Below are 20,000 nucleotides of genomic sequence, written 5' to 3'. Positions count from 1 at the left end.
AAAAGAAAAAAAGAGAGAGAGAGAGAGAGAGAGAGAGAGAGAGAGAGAGAGAGAGAGAGAGAGAGAGAGAGAGAAACAGAGTGAGTCGGGAGCCTTGGTTGAATATTCCCCACAATCGAAAAATTCAAGAATGCACGAACGTATCTCGGAGGCGGAAAGTGCATTCTGTCCCAAGCTCGATGCGCAAAGGACATCACAAGGATATCACTGTTTGATGAAGGAGCAGCGGAGGAAATCGATCCTTCCCTCCGGCAACCGGGAGAGAGTACGAAGTGGCGACGTCCCTCATGTGTTAAGACGATGGCGGAGGAAACAACAGAGTACGGACAAAAACACACTTATGTTTGTGGTGAGGACACGAGTCGCGTTTAGAGAGGCACAACGGAGGCATTCTTATCTATTGTGCTATAAAATCAGTTGAGAATTTCTCAGGTCATCGCTCGGGAGGATCTGCACGAGTTTTCTACGCAGGTCGATTTAAAGCGCACGCACATTTGTTTTATATGTGTAGATTGTTTTCTTTTAGATATAGGAATAACATACACACACACAAACACACCCGCGCGCCTACACCCAGCCCCGCACTTACGGTAGGGCCTCGTGACGGCGTACAGGACGTCCGACTGCGCGCCCTTCCCGCTGGCGGCGAGCGAGTACGCCTTCACGTACACGGCGTAGCGCGTGAACGGCTCCAGGTTGACGATGATCAGGTCCCTCCTGCGGGCGAGCGCCGTCCCGTTGCCCGGCCCCACCTCCGTCGTGGACCACCTGCGGGGGAGGCAAGGGCGGTTGGGCTGGCGGAAACGGGGGCGGTTTAGGGCTGGGGAATGGCTGGCTCCGGAAGGCCGAGGCAGGGCGACGTGGGAAACTCTGGGGAAGGCCTATGTCCAGCGACTAAAGAATTATACACACATATCGAAGTGGAGAGAAAGTCTTCCATTTCTTCGTTCAGCAGATATTTCGCGTTCAATTTCCTGCTACATGACTACATGAAGGATGATGAAAGATTTAAAAAAAATGTATATTGTATCACTGATTTAGACGCGAAGATGATGAGGGAAATGACTATGGCTGATAATCAGGACGTCAATGCCAAGGATTATGACGCCCACATCAATAACAACGAGACATCCATAGCACCCCCGCCCCTCCCATCACCCCCTGGGCGGCGCACTCACCCCTGGTCGCTGCAGGGGCCGTCGCCCTCGTACAGCGACACGTTCTTCTCCGCCTTCTTGTAGTTGACGTAGTAGACGGCGTCGGGCGGCAGCCGGGCGGACGTGGCCACCTCCACCAGCAGGGTGCCGTACAGGTGGGGCGTCACTCGCGCCTCCAGGGGCGTCACCTTGCCTGCGACGGGAGGGAGGGAGAGAAGGAGGGCTTCTGGTTACGTATATTTGTTTCTTCTCCGTGTGATAAAGCATGGAAATGTAAACACGATAGCAATATAAGTATGAAATCAATATCTATCTATCTACCTGTCGATCAGTCTTATCTATCTATCTATATGTATATATATATATGTTATATAAAGGGAATACATTGAATTATGTTCACAAAATATACACTTCAGAACCCCCTAACCGCCGTCACCTACACGGCACTTTGTCCCCGTTGTAGGTGGAGGAGACGTCGGTCTCCGAAAGGCCCGTCATGTTGGTGGCGTTGACTAGCGCCTCGATGTGGTGGAAGCAGAGCCGCGGGTTCGAGTGAACGAACATCTTGCCGCGCTCGACGGCGAGGCGCCGCCCACGCCCCGTCCAGTTCCACAGCGCCCGCAGGTGCGGGTTGTCCAGGATCACTAGCGAGTAGCTGCGGGCGAGAGCGACACGCGTCATGCTCCTTCTCGTGTCTGTCTGTCTCTGTCTATATTTGTGTGTGTGTTTGTGTCCAAGATCACCAGTGAGTGGCGAGAGCGACCGGCAGTCAAGCAGCACCACTTCCCTTGTCTGTTTGTCTGTCTGTTTCTCTCTGTCTGTCTGTCTGTCTGTCTGTCTCTCTCTCTCTCTCTCTCTCTCTCTCTCTCTCTCTCTCTCTCTCTCTCTCTCTCTCTCTCTCTTTGTCTTTCTCTTTCTCTTTCTCTCTCTCTCTCTCTCTCTCTCTCTCTCTCTCTCTCTCTCTCTCTCTCTCTCTCTCTCTCTCTCTCTGTGTGTGTGTGTGTGTGTGTGTGTGTGTGTGTCCAGGAGCTTTATCTGCCTGCCTATTCTTCTGTCTACCTCTCTATCTGTTATCTATCTATTTGTCTATCAATCCATTTGTTTCATCTGTCTATCTATTAGTCTATCTGTCTATATACGGGTTTTTGAGGTAATGCTATTAACTTAAATTGATAGATAAATAGATAAAAAAAACACTTTTTTTTTGTCTGAGATACTGATATTAACAGAGATAAATAAATAAATAAATAAATATTCTTGTGGAACCACAGAAAGGTGTAAAAGTGAGATCTACAGTGCTATATTGCTTTCCATCCACGGCCTTAATAACTCTGATGATGAAAGCCCCGGGCGATCTTATTTCCCCTGGGGCGAACAGGCTGTTGTTGTCTGGTTTATTTTATGGTAATTTTTCTTTGACTTTTTGGTTACGTTGTTGTTGTTTATTTAATCGTGTTTCTTTCTTTCATTTTCCTGTGTGAATGTATGTAAATATATTTTTTGTTTTATTGACTGTTTTCGTTCTTTTTTTCCTTCTTTCTTTTTCGCCCTCTCGTTCTCTCTCTCTCTCTCCCTCCCTCCGCCCCCCATCTCTCTTTTTTCTCCATCTCTCTCACTCTATTTATCTATCTATCTCTATCCGATTGTTTTATTATCATTATCATTCTTTTACTTCGACTACTGGGAATGATCCATAAGCAGGTAACAAATGAAGCTTAATTTTGGCAAACTTTGGCTGCCAATTCTTCGAAAGTTCTTGGTCTAGCAATATCAGGCTACCGGTCTTTTCGAACTATTGGGTCCAGAAGATTAAGGTGAGATACACCCTCCTCTCTCTACCTCTTACGTTCTCTCTTCTCTCTTTCACTGTCCCAACTTCTCTCTCTCTCTCTCTCTCTCTCTCTCTCTCTCTCTCTCTCCCTCTCTCTCTCTCTCTCTCTCTCTCTCTCTCTCTCTCTCTCTCTCTCTCTCTCTCTCTCTCTCTCTCTCTCTCTCTCTCTCTCTCTCTCTCTCTTAATTCCTTATATCCATCGTGTGCATGTTTAGTTTCATACGATGCCCTGTACAGTATGTGTCAGCTGCACCCCGTTTTCGGTGGCCAGTAGAAGGGGCACTATGTGTTTGTATACATTCACGGACTACAGTCTGAATGGATTTTTTAACCGAGTTGAAAAGAGCTGATAAGGAAATGTTGAACTGTATTCATGCTGACAAATGCAGAGAAGGTGTCACACACACACACACACACACACACACACACATATATATAAATATATAAATATATATATATATATATATATATATATATATATATATATATATATATATATATATATATATATATATATATGTATGTATGTATGTATATATATATACATATATATATATATATATATATATATATATATATATATATATATATATATATATATATATATATATATATATATATATATATATATATATATATATTCTGTAATTTATCTAATGTATGTATTTCTGACGAAGATATATTCGCATCCGAAGATATTTATTATCATTCATACCTTTTCTACAGGGAAATGTTTATTACACATAAAGACTCACATTAATATGTATTATCATTATTATTATTTCGTTTATATTATTTTCATCTTTGCAATCATTGTATTATCATCATTCCTATCATCATTATCATTATTACATCAACTTTTGGATTAATATCATGATCATGATTGTGTTTTTCTTTATTATCATTATTGCTTTTATTACTTTTATTAACATTATCATTATTACTATTATCATTACCGCCACTATCATCATTATAGTAGAAAAATTATTATAATTATCATCATTATTACTATAATAATAATAATAATAATAATAATAATAATAATTATTATTATTATTGCTATTATTATTATTATTATTATTATTATTACTACAATTATTGTTATCATCATCATCATTATCATTATCATTATCATTATCATTATCATTATCATCATCATTATCATTATTATTATTATTATTATTATTATTATTATTATTATTATTATTATCATTATCATTATTGTTATTATTATCACTATCATTGTAATCATTATTTATAATAATAATAATAATAATAATAATTATAATAATAATAATAACTATTATTATTATTATTATATTATTATTATCATTATTATTATTACCATTGTCATCATTATCATTATTATCATGATCATGATCATCATAATCATCATCACCATCATCATCGTTTTTATCATTTTGATTATTTTTATCAGTAACAAAAACAATAATGATAATCATCATCATCGCTATTATTATTATTATCATCATCATCATCATCATTATTATCATTATTATTATCATTATTATTATTATAATTATTATTATTATAATTATTATTATTATTATTATTATTATTATTATTATTATTATTATTATTATTATTATTATTATTATTATTATTATTATTATTATTATTATTATTATTATTATTATTACTATTATTATCATTATCATTATTATTATCCTTTTTATGAATATCATTACTATCAATATCATTATTATTGTTATTACCATTATTATCATTGTGATAATTATTATTAGTGATAATATTATTATTATTATGACTATCGTTACACCATTATCATAACAATTATTTTCATAATCTTATTACTGTTTTATTATCATCCCTATTATTGTTATCATTATTATGATATTAATTAAGACAGTTTTATCATTATTACCAATATTATGATCATTATCATCATCACTACAACTTTCGTTATCATCATCATCATCATCATCATCATCATCATCACTATCATCATCACTACAACTTTCGTTATCATCATCATCATCATCATCATCATCATCATCACTATCATCATCATCATCATCATCATCATCATCATCACTATCACCATTATCATCATCATAATCATTTTCACCATCACTGATATCATTACCAACAAAAAACAGTTACACCATATATCTTATCACAAATATACACACCCTAAAAACGTTAAGCTACAAGAACATATATGATAGATCAGTATATTCATCTTAAAGACAGGGACAACAACAAAAACAGCATGATTTACTATGATAGTATTGCTAAACTATTTACCATAGAATCATCAAGACGTACAGGACCTTTAAAGTTTTTAATGATTAATGAATAAGTAAATAGATTATTTGAAAAAATAAGTGAGCTGAAATAGATACATAATGACATGAGTCAATGCATTTCTTAGTTATTGTAATAAAGATTTTTTTTTCTTAACAAAGTATTAGTAGAAATAAAACTATCATTAAAACTCTGACATATGTAAATATGACGATAGATTGATAAACAGTGCATTTGAGAATACTACGAAATGGGAGATATCCTACGTGCGGATTTTGAGCATGCAATGATGCATTCATGCAATAAATTTCAACTTATATGTTGCTTGTCTAAACTAATTAAAACAGATGAGAATATATTACTGACAAATTTTATACCATTGTAAACAAAGCCTTCAGTGAAAGATGTTATAAATTCTTATAGGAAATATGATAACTAATGTTTAGCACAACAGAAATGCAAATACTGAAAATGACAACCATCCTTCATATATTTGTTTTTCTTTTACCATATACGCTGAGCTGTAAATGAGCCAGACATGCATAAAAAGACGAATAAGAGACAAGACATGCTGTAAAATGGACAAGAATCTTAACAGTAATAATACCAAGGTATAAATACTGTACAATGCAGTGCATAGCGTTCTTTTGGACATGCAGCTCCGATAAGCATGTAAATGTATATTTGCTCTGGTCCTGTGCTGCTTCCCACCTGGTCTGACCGCTTCAAACATGGAAGGTTGAAAGGGAAAAATGTAGCTTGGTCAATCTTTGCTTTCTTTCGAGATTCATTAACTGACTTGATAACATCAATATCAATTGAATTGTTTCTAAAACTAGTTCCATTACTAATGAATTTATTAACGATTAAATTATACAGCAATCGTTTTCTTTCTTTTCTCTTTCCTTTTTGTCTGGATGCCACATTCTGACTTTGATTGAACTAGTTAAGATGCAGACTCTATAAACGGTAACACGAAACACGACAGTTTTCTGTATACTGAAAAGTGTTATCGTCATAATTTAACATTATTACAATCTATGCTGACTGAATCGTAAACTCCTGGGCTTTATATATGATATGATTTTAGAGAGAGAGAGAGAGAGAGAGAGAGAGAGAGAGAGAGAGAGAGAGAGAGAGAGAGAGAGAGAGAGAGAGAGAGAGAGAGAGAGAGAGAGAGAAAGAGAGGGTAAACATTTACAGAAAGGAAAACGAGTTACGACAAACGCTTTTTATACAAGCATCCAACTCAGCAGTAACGATGTCTTTTACACCCAGAATTCCCAGATAAAATCTCAAAAAGCCGAATATCGTCTGTCATTTGTTTACGTTATAAAATTTGGTAAATCGAAGAAATTTAAATATAACACAGCATGAGTCTGTCTAGATCGTATAACATACTGGGAAGAAAATGAAGAGGATTTTATACATAGATAATGCATAGATGTATATGCTTCGGCGTGCATATGTACACACTTAACATACACACATACGATATTTAAATAGAATAACATGGATACATCCAGGCAAACGCACAACACTCATAGTTGTTTTGATAAATCCTTTATTTTATTTCTAACAGGGATTTTGATTTTAACGGCAAATCTTAATGGGGTATGTCCAGTTTAGACGCTGAAAAATATTATTTACAATTCTCACAATAAGAATCACTTGGTTAGATAAATAAAAGATAAGAAAAGGAGACCGAATAATAGATAACTGTGAGGATTATGTTTGGATAAGCAATGAGGATTATTGTAATTCGTGGAATTAATGCTGCTAATTGCAGTAATGATAGGATTAGTAGGATGGTTATTAAAATCAAAGTTTTTTTTTGTCGTAGTGATGATAATGGTGTAATAATAATGATAGAAAGATGGAAAACGTGATAATGATAATGATACTAATATCAGCAATAACGCTTCTGAGCAAAATTTTAGTAATAATAATGATGATACTAATAATAACCATCTTAGTGTTACTGATAGCCTCAACAAACTATTATTGATTATGATGGTATTAATAACAACAATATTTATATGGCAATAACCATATCAGTGATACTAATGGTAATAATAACAAACGTGATATTAACAATGACATATTGCTGATAATTATGAGGATAATAGTAACTAATGATTAAATCAATTGCAATTATATTGATGATAATAATGTTAATCATAAGAATACCGGTACTACTATTACTACTACTATTGCTACTACTACTACTACTACTAGCAATAATAATAATAAAAATAAAAACGATAATGAAAATAACAATAATATCAAGAATCATAACAAAAATCATTACAATGATTATTACCAAATTGATACAATACAATAGTAACAACGACTATAGTAACAGCAATTATGACAACAAAATAAACGATAAAAATATAAATATTGATAATGTTGATGATGGTGACGACGGTAAAAGTGTTTATAATAGTAGTGATCGTATCAAAGATAATGATCATCATAATTACGATAATGATAATGATGATGATAATACCAACAATCGTAGTGAAAATAACAATAATCATAATTATAATAATAATAAAAGTAATAATAATAAAGATAATGATACTAATAATAATAATAACAATAATAGCAATAATTATGATAATGATACTAATAACAATCATGATAAAGGTAATGAGAATAATTATATATGCATAACTAATAACAATGATTATAAAACGGATAAAGATGATAATAACAATAAAAGCAATAATAGCAATAATCATAACCATCAACATAATCACAATAATAACGATAATAATGATACTACTACTACTACCATAATGACAATATTAGTAGTAATAACAATAATGATACGATTATAATAATAGTAATAATAATGATAACAATAATCATCATCATCATCATCATCATCATCATCATCATCATCATCATCATTATCATTAATAATAATGGTAACAATGATAATGATAATAATAACACTAATAAGGATTATTCTTATAATCATATTACTATCATTATCATTATCATAATGAAAATAACAAAAAGGATAAAGGTAATAATGATATGAACTATAAAATGAGAATGCTGACAATAATAATGATGATGATGATGATGATAAAAAATGAAAAAAGTAAATCATAATAATGATTATGATTATAACAATGCTAACATTCATAATGATAATCATTATGATTATTGTTATTGATGGTGATGATGATGGTAATAAAAGTAATAATGATGATAATAATGATAGCAATAATAATAATGATATTGATAATAATTATAGTATTAATAATAATAATGATGATGATGATGATGATGATAATAACAGCAACAATAATAATAATAATAATAATAATAATAATAATAATAATAATAATAAAAATAGGAATATAAACAAAAATAAAAATAATAATGATAACGATAATCGTAGTCTTATTCTGATATGATGATGATATTAATATGATAATGATATGATAATGATATCAATGATGATAATGACAGAAATAAAAAGGATGATATTAATGGTAATAACACTAATGATGATAATAATAATGATAATGATTATAATGATAATAATAATGATAATAATAATAATAATAATAATAATAATAATAATAATAATAATAATAATAATAATAATAATAATAATAATAATAATAACAACAACAATAATGATGATACTAACATGATGATGATAATAATAAAATCTATGATGATAATGATAGCAATGAAAATACAGATGATAATGATGATTATAACTATAAGGAAATTATAATGATTATGATAATAATTATGACAAAGATAATAGTAATACTAATGTTACTGATAGTAAAGGTAACAATAAAATTAGTGATAATAAAAGTAGTACCAATAATAATAATAACAAGGATGATATAAATGATGATAAAAAGGAGGATAGAAAACAACAAATAATAATAATAATATATGACACTGATAATGATAATGATAACAATAATAATAGTAATGATAATAATAAAGAGGATAATGATAATAATGATGATAATAGTAATGATAAAAATAAAGATGATAATGATAATAATGATGATAATTGTAAAGATAATAAAGATGATAATGATAATTATGAAGATTAAAATAATGATAATATTAATAATAATAAAAATAATAAGGATTGTAGTGTACGGCTGCGAACGTCCCGACTCGAAGGATGATGTCATCAGTTGAAGTCGCCAAGCTAAAACAGCTATTTATTTTTTAAACCCAATTATTGTATATATATATATATATATATATATATATATATATATATATATATATATATATATATATATATATATATATATATATATATATATATATATGGCCGAAATGCACAGTTCTTACCACAACTGTTTATCATCGGATTTTCTCCGTATCCTTTCCTGTATTTACTTTTTCTAATGTTCTTTCCTCTTGTCGACAACTCCAAATTCTCGCGATAACCACCGAAGGAGGTGACGGTCGTTACCCTGTTTTTTTTTGTTTTTTTTCCTTCCCTCTCTCGTCTCGGTTGTTTGGATTGTCGAACTATTGGCTTGGTCTTCAGGCACCTCTTTTGCCTATATTCTTCTTTCGCGCCATGCCTGGGGCTTGGCCTGGGGGTTTCTTTCGGGGCATATGTACTCGTGGTAGGGGGAAGGAAGACAACTTCGGTCCTGACCTCTGTCACGCACTTTGGTCCTTCGCGGTTACAATTTTACCTGTGTTGTGCTCTCGCTCGAATTTACCCTGGGATATACTTCGCGCACGGATTTACCAGGATTGCTGAGTATCTCCTCAAAGCTAAGTGGTTGATGGTTGTGTGTAGGAGACGACTGGTCTCTTTTGGACTTTAGCGTGACATGCTGCATTATCATCTGCAGGGTGCACTCTTTCGTGAAGTCCCATAACATTTTTGCGTATTTCCCAGTGTTTGAGAGCATTAGGACCAAGTGATTTAAAGAAACACTGCTTGAGGATCCGTACCTCCAGTGTATTCATTTTTATAACTAAGTTATTACTTAGTTTCCTTTCATTCCTGCCTGAGGTTCCGTACCTCCTGGAATAAAGATCTTGTTTAGTACCATTACGTACTTTATCGTTAATTGTTTTGTTTCACTTAATGCGTGTTTGTTGATTTCTACTTGATCGCGTGGGTGATCAAGCAGTCTTTGTGATTACACCTCCAGTGTGACTCTCCCTTTTTAAGATTTAAGTTAATACTTCGTTGTATTTCGTTCTTACTTGAGGAGTCATACCTCCTGTACATATTTTTTTTTTTTTTTTTTTTTTTTAAGTTAATGTTAATATTTCCTTTCGTCCCTGCTTGAGGATCCGTTCCTCCGGGGATAAAGATCGTTATCAGGATCTTTTTACATATTTTGTTTGATGTTTCTGTTGATTTCTGCCTGACCTTGTGGGTGATCAGACAGACTTTGTTGCTCCGTATCTCCTGATAACGAGCCCTTAGTATCACATGATGCTTGATTTTTGTTGTTGTTGTCGTTTGTTGTTTCGGCTGATTCCTGTCTGACCTTGTGGGTATTCAGGCAGTCTTCGTGAATAGTCCCTTCCTTGACTTTTTCAGCCTTCTTATTAATTTATTTCTTAATTCTTTTGCATACAAGTACTCTTACTAGGTATCCGTCAGCATTAGCTTTGGTTTAACAGTTAACCTCCATTTGGGTTGGATGTTAACAATTTAACGTAATTTAGGGACTTGGATGTTTTTATGCTGACCCCCTAGTAACAGTACTTCTGGAGTTGGGACGCCAACTTAGGGAAGTCATTTTTTATATCGTGGTAAGTTTATCTGGTGTTAATTTCTCGTGCATCACCTCCGCTGTGATAAATCGGTGATGCACACACCTTTGTCTACTTTTCCATGACTGAAAATGCCTGTAACTCCCTAGTGAGTGCAATTTGCTCCCAAAAATAAACATCATACCATCATCGAGCTTTTACTCAACTCCAGTCAGAATAATTCATAGTCTTACCACCACTAAAGTTCTGGTTCTGACCAAAGTTAGATGCCTAAATCTATCTCGGACTCGGGTCTCCTAAACAGCACATCGCTGGTTGCTCTGACATCACGCAACCCTTGAAAGGCTGTAAAAAGGCTAGATAAATCAGAGAATATTAAGCTGATATCAAAAGAACAGATTCATTTAGCTATACCTGTGTTCCCGCTCCCAGCAGGCGGATGCTCAAACCGAAGGGAAGAAGAAGGATCCTATGATCTTGTTTTTTTCTTCCAAACACGTCCACGCAGACGCTCAGCCTACGCTGTCTCCCTTTTCACATCTACACACTTACACATCCAACATTCAGCACACACATTCTGTACTTTCTTTCCACCCTTCTCTGATACAACACCCACACCCACTTACACGACATACACGGTCCCCAAACCTACTAATCGGGTGGTGGCAGCGTGCCGTAGGCCTGGAACCTTACATCTGTTCACTGCAGACGAATCTTTCCTTGAGCAAAGAACTCAATATTCTCGGCTGAGCCAGGACTCAACCAGACCACTTAAAGTCTACTGGGTCTACGCCCCGCTACAAGGATAATAATAACAATAACAATAACAATAACAATAACAATAACAATAACAATAACAATAACAATAATAATAATAATAATAATAATAATAATAATAATAATAGAAATAATAATAATAATAATAATAATTATAATTATAATTATAATTATAATTATAATTATAATTATAATTATAATTATAATTATAATTATAATTATAATTATAATTATAATTATAATTATAATTATAATTATAATTATAATTATAAAATAATATTAATGATAATAATAATAATATTAATAACAATGATAATAATAATAATAACAGTATAAAAATAACACGAGTAGTAGTATTCACACGACCAATAATAATAAAAAATATGAATTGATGTTGCACGTAAGAAGAAAAAAAAAGTAAATAAAGAATAATCATGATAATAATAATAATATCTGTAATAAATATATCAAGAGAAGGAGTTGATATAAAGTAAAAATATTACAGTAGGAAAAGCGCACCGTGAATAAGGAAGGAGGGACGAAGGAGAGGGGGAGGGGGGAAAGAGAAAGAAAGGAGGAAGGGAGAAAGGGGAAGGAGGGAAAGGGGGAGGAGGAAGGAATGGAGGAAGGGGAAAGAGGAGGGAGAAGGGAAGGGAGGAAGAAGAGAGGAAGGGGGAAGGAGAAGGGGAGAGGAAGGGAGGAAGGGGAAGGAGGGAGGAGGGAGGGGGAGAAGAGGAGGGGCGGCGTCCCTCCTCGTCGTTGGCTACCCATCTCCAACCCTTCCTTCCTTCCTCCTCTCCTTGCAATGCCCCCTCCTCCATTTACCTTTCTCCCTCCCTTCCCCGTGTCCCATATCACTAGTCGTTTTCCCTCTCTTCCTCCTCCCCTCTTTTCCCCTCCGCTCCTCCTCGCAGGACGACCACCCGCGTCCCTTCCTCCTTCGCTCCTCCCCCTTTCCCCTTTCTCTTCTCTTCCCCTCCTTCCCTCCGCAAACCGTCTTCCCTATTCCTCCTACTCTTTTTCCCCTACTCCCTTCTCTTCTTCCCTCCACCCAGTTCCCCTTTCTTCCTCCCCTCCTCCCCCCTCTCCCTTACCTCTTCCTCCTTATTTCCCCTTCCTCCTCCCTTTCCCTTTCCCTCCCCCAGCCCCTTCCCCTCGGCATATTCCCACCCCAGTCCCCCGTCCTGCACCAGGTCGGGCGAGGTTGCAATGCCCTGTTGCTCTGAGGTGTCGGAGGCCCTGGAAATAGCTCCTAGAGGGCAGGGAGACGCCGCTGGGGGTCGGCTGAAGGGCCAGTGTTAGTTTGGGGTTCATTTTTTCTTTTAAGTTTGTTATTTTTCTATCCTTCTCTGTTCTCTTTCTTGGAAGAGAGGGGGTAGGGGGGGCTCCTTAAGGGGGATAGAATTGTTTTTTTTTCTCTCTCTCTTTCTTTCACTCCCCTCGGCACTCCTTTTCCCTTTAAGTCTTTCTTTTCATCTATTCTCTCTATACCTCTTTATCTATTTTTCTTTACCAACCTCTCTCTCCCTGTCTGTCTGTCTGTCTGTCTGTCTGTCTGTCTCTCTCTCTCTCTCTCTCTCTCTCTCTCTCTCTCTCTCTCTCTCTCTCTCTCTCTCTCTCTCTCTATCTATCTATCTATCTATCTATCTATCTATCTCTCTATCTATCTCTCTATCTCTCTATCTCTCTATCTCTCTATCTCTCTCTCTCTCTCTCTCTCTCTCTCTCTCTCTCTCTCTCTCTCTCTCTCTCTCTCTCTCTTTCTCTCTCTCCATTTCTCTTTTCCACTCTTTCCCATCCTCAATTTCTTCCTCCTTCCCTCCCTCCATCTGTTTCCCTCTCTCCTTCCCTCCCCCTTTCCCTCTCTTTCTATCTCCCTCCTGGAAGTCTTTGTCACTGGTCTTCACATCGTGCGAAGGTAAACACCACTTCCCTAATAACCACAGTTTTCGACGCTATTTTCTTGTTTTCCTCCAACTGTTGTGTTTCTGGTTTCCAATTGTGACATAGCTGGAGAAAATTGGAGAAGTGAGATTTTAACCAAGCTTTAAGGGAGAAAAAAAAAACGAATAGGAAAAACACACCCTCAATCTCCGTTTCTCCTCCCTCATTCCTTTTCTCCCCCGTCTCCCTTCATCAATCCCTCTCCCCTTCTCTTTCTCTCTATATCTTACTTCTTATCTCTCCCTCTCTTCCTCCTTCCTTCTCTCTCCCCCTCCCTCTCTTCCCTCCCTCCCTTCACCCCTCTCACCCTCGCTCTCTTCCCTCCCTCCCTCCACCCCTCTCGCCCTCCCTCCAACCATCACGCTCTCCCTCTCATCCTTCCTTCTTCCCTCTCCCTCCCTCCCCCTCCCTCTCTTCCCTCCTTCTTCTCTCCTTCCCTCCACCCTTCTTGCCCTCCCTCGCTTCCCTCCTTCTTCCCTCCCTCAAAGCCACTTATTTGCTGTGCGGGAGAGAGTTGCCACACTCTCTCTCCAACCCCACCCCCCACTCCCTCCATCCCTCTCGCCCTCCCTCCCTTCCTTCCTTCTTCCCTCCCTCTCTTTCAAAGGCTGTACAGGAGTGAGTTGCCTCTCTCTCCCCATTTCCCTCCTTCCCTCTCTCGCCCCATCTCCTTCCAACCCTCTCGCCCTCCCTCTCTTCCCTCCTTCCCTCCCTCCCTCTCTTCCAAAGGAACTTACTTGCTGTGCAGGAGCGAGGAGTCTCTCTCTCTCTCCATCTCCCTCCCCCCTCTCTCCACCCCCCTCCGTCCCTTCCCTCTCTCCCTCCCTCTCTCACTTACTTGCTGTGCAGGAGCAAGTTGCCTCTCTCTCCCCATTTTCCTTCTTCCCTCTCTCGTCCCATCTCCCTCCCCCCTCCCTCCACCCCCCTCCCCCCCCTCCCTTACCTCCTTCTTCCCTCCCTCCCTCTCTTCCAAAGGAACTTACTTGCTGTGCAGGAGCGAAGAGCCTCCGATCCTGGTGAGGTTCCTGAGGAAGTTGAGCGACGTCACGTTCGAGCGGAAGACCTTGACGAAGCCGGTGACTTCCTCGAGGCTGCCCAGGTTCTCCTCGAGTTCGCGCTCGATGTTCTCTGCTCGAGGAAGGAGGGGGGGGGGGGTTGTTGAAGGCGTTTTGTTTGATTTCCTTCTCTTTCTCTCTCCCTTTCTTTCTCCTCTCTCTCTCTATCTCCCTCTCTCTATCCATCTATCTTTCTCTCTCTCTCTCTCATTCTCTCTCTCTCTCTCTCTCTCTCTCTCTCTCTCTCTCTCTCTCTCTCTCTCTCTCTATCTCTCTCTCTCTCTTTCTCTCTCTCTCTCTCTCTCTCTCTCTCGCTCTTTATATCTATCTCTTTCTCTAAAGTTATTTTGGGGAAAGAAAGAGGGAGAGGTCATTTTTTGACTTAGGAAAAAACATACTAGGTCTTATTTCGAACCGTATTCATTGCGACATGTGTAGAAAAGGTATAAATGAGATTAATGTCTTCACAATACAAGAGATGTCTTTGACCGGTTTCAATTACTCCATGCATTTCTGGCGAAGGGAAATCGAAACCGGTCAAACACATCTCTTGTATTGTGAAGATATTAATTCTCATTCATACTTTTTTCACGTGGTCTTATTTTGATCAATGTGCAATGATCACTTAATCAAGTAGAAAGAGAAGTTCAGCGTCCGGCCAAGGACGACTCACCGCCGCCGTTGATGTTGACGGTGAGGTCCCCCCTGATGACGGTGCAGCCCCGCAGCGCCTGGGCGCGGCTCACGCTCTTCACGACGGCGGCCCCGCACTCCTTCGGGCACACGGAGCCTGGCAGCGAGGGGAAAGGAAGTCAAAGGACCTGGAATTGTTTGATTTCAGGGTATAAGTCATGGTAGTCCACATCGCCTGCCTTTCGCCGGAGGTCCTCTAAGGGTCTGATCCTTCTTCGAAAGCAGCGAAGAGCAAGGGCAGCGAGGACCCCGCCCCAGGCTCCCCCAGGCGCCCCCCGCCTCACCTTCACACGGGACGCAGAGCTTCTCTCCCGCCGAGTTGCTGCTCAGGTTGTAGCCCAAAGGACACCGCTTCACGCACTCCTTCGTGTCCAGTTTGATGACGTAGTTCCTTCTGCAGGAGCTCCTCTCCTCGCACCTGTGCTGGAGGACCTGAGGGGGACGCGGAGGCTAGTGCTCGAGTCATTAAGCTTTGTAATTTTGTTTGTGTGTGTGTGTCTGAGAAAGAGAGAGAGAGAGAGGGAGAAAGAGAGAGAGAGAGAGCGTGTGTTTACATGCGGCGTCTTCCACTGAAAGTGTGCGTTTACTCTCGTTCGTTTGACCCTAGCTCATTCACCAACGGAGAGCTCGGGAGATGCTCACAGACCCTCCGCCTTAAACGCTCCCATTTTCCGCTTCCTCCGGCAAAAGTCGCGTACCCCCCCCCCCCCCCCTTATCTCCTCGGCCAGGCAGGCGCGGCGATCATGATAATCCGGGAAGTTCTGACGCCGGAAGTTGGAGTCGCGAGGCCTGAGACCCGGCGACTGGCACTCCGATTCCCCGCCAGCTGTCGGGAAGCGGTGCCGACGGAGTCTTTCATTCTGTATCTCAGGGACGCCTTTCCGAAGGAATTCACTCCGCACGACGCTCCATTACCGCTTTGAAAAGTTCGGATGGAGTTCTCTTCTCCTCCTCTTCCTCCTTTTCATAGCTTTTCTTACCTCTCCTTCGCACCCTCCTATCTCTCCTTTATCTTTGTCATTCCTCATTTGCTTACTCTTTCCCCTTTTATGCCCCCTCTCTTCTTTCTCTTTCTCCTCCACCTCTTCCTCATTCTAACCACTCCTCGCCCTCTTCTTAGTCTTCCTTTTCCTCACCCCTCTTTCGCTTTCTCCAATCTCCCCTTCTTGTTCATCGTTCTTCTCCTCCTCCGCCTCCACCTCTTCTCCCTCCTTCGCCTCCTCTCCTTTCCGACCGACCTACTTGGCTCGAGACGCTGCTGGCGTGCGAACATTGTGTAGCTTATGGGGCGTTGCTCAGCTGGAGTGAGTGGAAGGGGGAGGGAAGTGAGAAAGCAACGAGAGAGAGGAATAGAGAGAGGGAAAGGGAAATGAAAGGGGGAGTCGGGAGGGAAAGAAGGAAGGAAGGAGAAAAGGAGGGAAAGGATAGGGAAAGAGGGAGAGAGAGCTTGAGAGAGAGAGAGAGAGAGAGAGAGAGAGAGAGAGAGAGAGAGAGAGAGAGAGAGAGAGAGAGAGAGAGAGAGAGAGAGAGAGGGGGAGAGAGAGAGAGAACAAGAGAGAGAGAGAGAACAAGAGAGAGAGAGAGAGAGAGAGAGAGAGAGAGAGAGAGAGAGAGAGAGAGAGAGAGAGAGAGAGAGAGAGAGAGAGGGAGAGAGAGAAAGAGAGAGAGAGAGAAAGAGAAAGAGAGAGAGAGAGAGAGAGAGAGAGAGAGAGAGAGAGACGAGAACAAGAAAGAGAGAGAGAGAGACGAGAACAAGAGAGAGAGAGAGAGAGAGAGAGAGAGAGAGAGAGAGAGAGAGAGAGAGAGAGAGAGAGAGAGAGAGAGAGAGAGAGAGAGACGAGAACAAGAGAGAGAGAGAGAGAGAGACGAGAACAAGAGAGAGAGACGAGAACAAGAGAGAGAGAGAGAGAGAGAGAGACGAGAACAAGAGAGAGAGACGAGAACAAGAGAGAGAGACGAGAACAAGAGAGAGAGACGAGAACAAGAGAGAGAGAGAGAGAGAGAGAGAGAGAGAGAGAGAGAGAGAGAGAGAGAGAGAGAGAGAAAGAGAGAGAGAGAGAGAGAGAGAGACAGAGAGAGAGAGAGAGAGAAACTATTTTCTAATGTTGCTACATTCCCATATAAAAATTGAAATACAAATATTGCAGTTGATTTTAATCCTGCTAGAATTATCATCTTCATTGCTATTACTGTGCTATCATTAATATTAATGTTAGCATTAGTTTCTTCATCATCCTTAATGTTGTTGTTATTATTACAATTATAATAATCAAATTAGTAATGATAAAAATAATTATGATAATGATAATAATAATGATAATAATGATAATAATAATCATAACAACAATAATAATGATTATAATAATAATAAGGAAAAAAACAATCAGAATAAAGATGATTATCAATATTATTACCATAATCATTATCATTATAATCATCATCATCATACCCGTTACTATTACTATCGTTATAATTTTATCATCATTTCCTTTTATCTTTATTACTATAACTTTCATCATTACTTTTATTACTATTATTAATATTATTATCATTTTTATCATAATCATAATTATCATTGCTAATAAAAATATCATTATTATTATAATTATCATTATCATGATAATTATCATCATCATTACTATCATTAGTATTATCATAATGATAATAATTATTATTATTGTTACCATTACTATTACTGTAGCTAGTTTTATAATCATCATTGTTGTTATTACTATCATTACTGTTATTATAATTACTACTATTTTCATTATTATTATCATCATTACAATATTGTTATTGTCATTATCATTATCATCATCAATACCATTATTTTTATTTTTATCATTATCATAATTATCATCCTCATTATGGCTATTATTATCATTATTATTGTTATTACCATTGTTATTACTGGCATTATGATTATCAGTATTACTATTATAATCATTAATATCATTATCATTACTTTTATCATTGTTGTTATTATCATTATCACCATCATTATTATCATTATCATTGTATTACTACAATCATTGTTATTATCATTATCATAATCACTGTTTTGATTGTCATTATTATTATTATCATTGTTACTATTGTTACTATGACTAAGCAATAATATTATTATCATTGGTATCATCATTACTATTATTATCCCCATCATCAAAAACAATTAAAAGGAAGTCGAATATATTGAAGTATTTTGGCTTACCCTTAAAAAAGAAAAAAAAAAATCTCAGTATCGAGGAATACTCACTTCACATTTCCATGGTATCTATAAGCATGTACATGGATTTTGAATTCATATTTTTGGAAATGAATTCTCTCTCTCTCTGTCTATCTCACCCTCTACCTCTATCTTTCTATCACTCTCTCTCTCTGTCTCCTCCCTCCCTCTCTCTGCCTTCACCCCCTCCCTCTTTCTTCCCCTTCTCCCCTCTCTCTCTCTCCCTCCTCTTTCTTTCTTCCCCGCTCTCTCTCCCTTCCCCCTATCCCCCCCCCCGTCTCTCTCTCTCTACCCCTGCCTCTCTCTCCCTTCACTTCCCTCTCTCTCTCTCTTCCCCTTCTCCCTCCCTCCCCCTCTCTCAAATCTCTCTCTCTCTCTCTCTCTCTCTCTCTCTCTCTCACACACACACACACACACACACACACACACACACACACACACACACACACACACACACACACACACACACACACACACACACACACACACACACACACACGTTACTGTATCTGTACATAAGGGGACCGTCCTCAAGAAACCCGGGGTGTGTGGGGAAGTTTGGGGGTCAAATTGAGCTAGCGAGCGTACTGTATAGGCACATGAATGAAGAAACTACCAAGTGACTATTATATCCAGCTATGGTTAGTTCTCGGGCGGGACCCGCCAACACGCGGGGAGGTACGCTGCTAATATGCTCCTGGGTGGACTTTTGCTTGTCGTAATTGTGCACATGGCATTTGATAATGACATTGCGCATAGACATGAATTCGTAAACGTTCAAAGAACACTTTTTTACCAATATCAGAAAAATATATATCAGCAATTTATGACGAAATATTTTGTGAAATATATGTAAATAAAAGTAAATTTTGTGTACTTTTACACATGAAATATCCTTCCATCAAGTCTCCTTGGCAATGTATTGTAGCTTACGAAGGGATCTGTATATATACCAAGTACGAGGCACTAATGTTTGGAAATAGCCGTTAAACCGTTCAACGGTCGGTACTTTACAGCATCGATTTGATTTGAAACTGGTCGTTTACGTTTTAAAGAGCACTTCCATACGAAGGCCACCTCAAAGTCGGATTTTTAAAATTCAGAGTTATAAGTGATACCGATTATTTCATGTCGAAGATGTCAGTACACAGCAATACCCGCTCTGAATGAAATACCATATGGAATTTTGAGCTCGTTTGTAGACACAGTCTTCATCTAGATTTGAAACAGCTATCACATCCTTTTCGTATGTTTCGGATAAAATATATTACGTTCCGAC

At 38.0% G+C, this 20,000-nt stretch overlaps 1 protein-coding gene across 1 annotated transcript in view; it reads right to left on the bottom strand.

The window, feature by feature from the left end:
• The window catches only part of LOC113801115 (insulin-like peptide receptor), a 71,580-nt gene that overhangs the window by 44,209 nt on the left and 7,371 nt on the right, over positions 1 to 20,000 (bottom strand). The window contains exons 6-11 of the mRNA XM_070133387.1: positions 15,779 to 15,926; positions 15,475 to 15,591; positions 14,730 to 14,874; positions 1,598 to 1,812; positions 1,179 to 1,350; positions 590 to 768 (exon numbers count right to left, since the gene is read on the bottom strand). Coding sequence (XP_069989488.1) covers positions 590 to 768; positions 1,179 to 1,350; positions 1,598 to 1,812; positions 14,730 to 14,874; positions 15,475 to 15,591; positions 15,779 to 15,926 — 976 coding nt within the window. The remainder of the gene's footprint in view (positions 1 to 589; positions 769 to 1,178; positions 1,351 to 1,597; positions 1,813 to 14,729; positions 14,875 to 15,474; positions 15,592 to 15,778; positions 15,927 to 20,000) is intronic.

Source organism: Penaeus vannamei, chromosome 18 (genome assembly GCF_042767895.1).
Source record: "Penaeus vannamei isolate JL-2024 chromosome 18, ASM4276789v1, whole genome shotgun sequence".
NCBI lineage: Eukaryota > Metazoa > Arthropoda > Malacostraca > Decapoda > Penaeidae > Penaeus > Penaeus vannamei.
The sequence above is the reverse complement of the archived record's forward strand: the minus strand, read 5'-3'. Positions and strand labels throughout refer to the sequence as shown.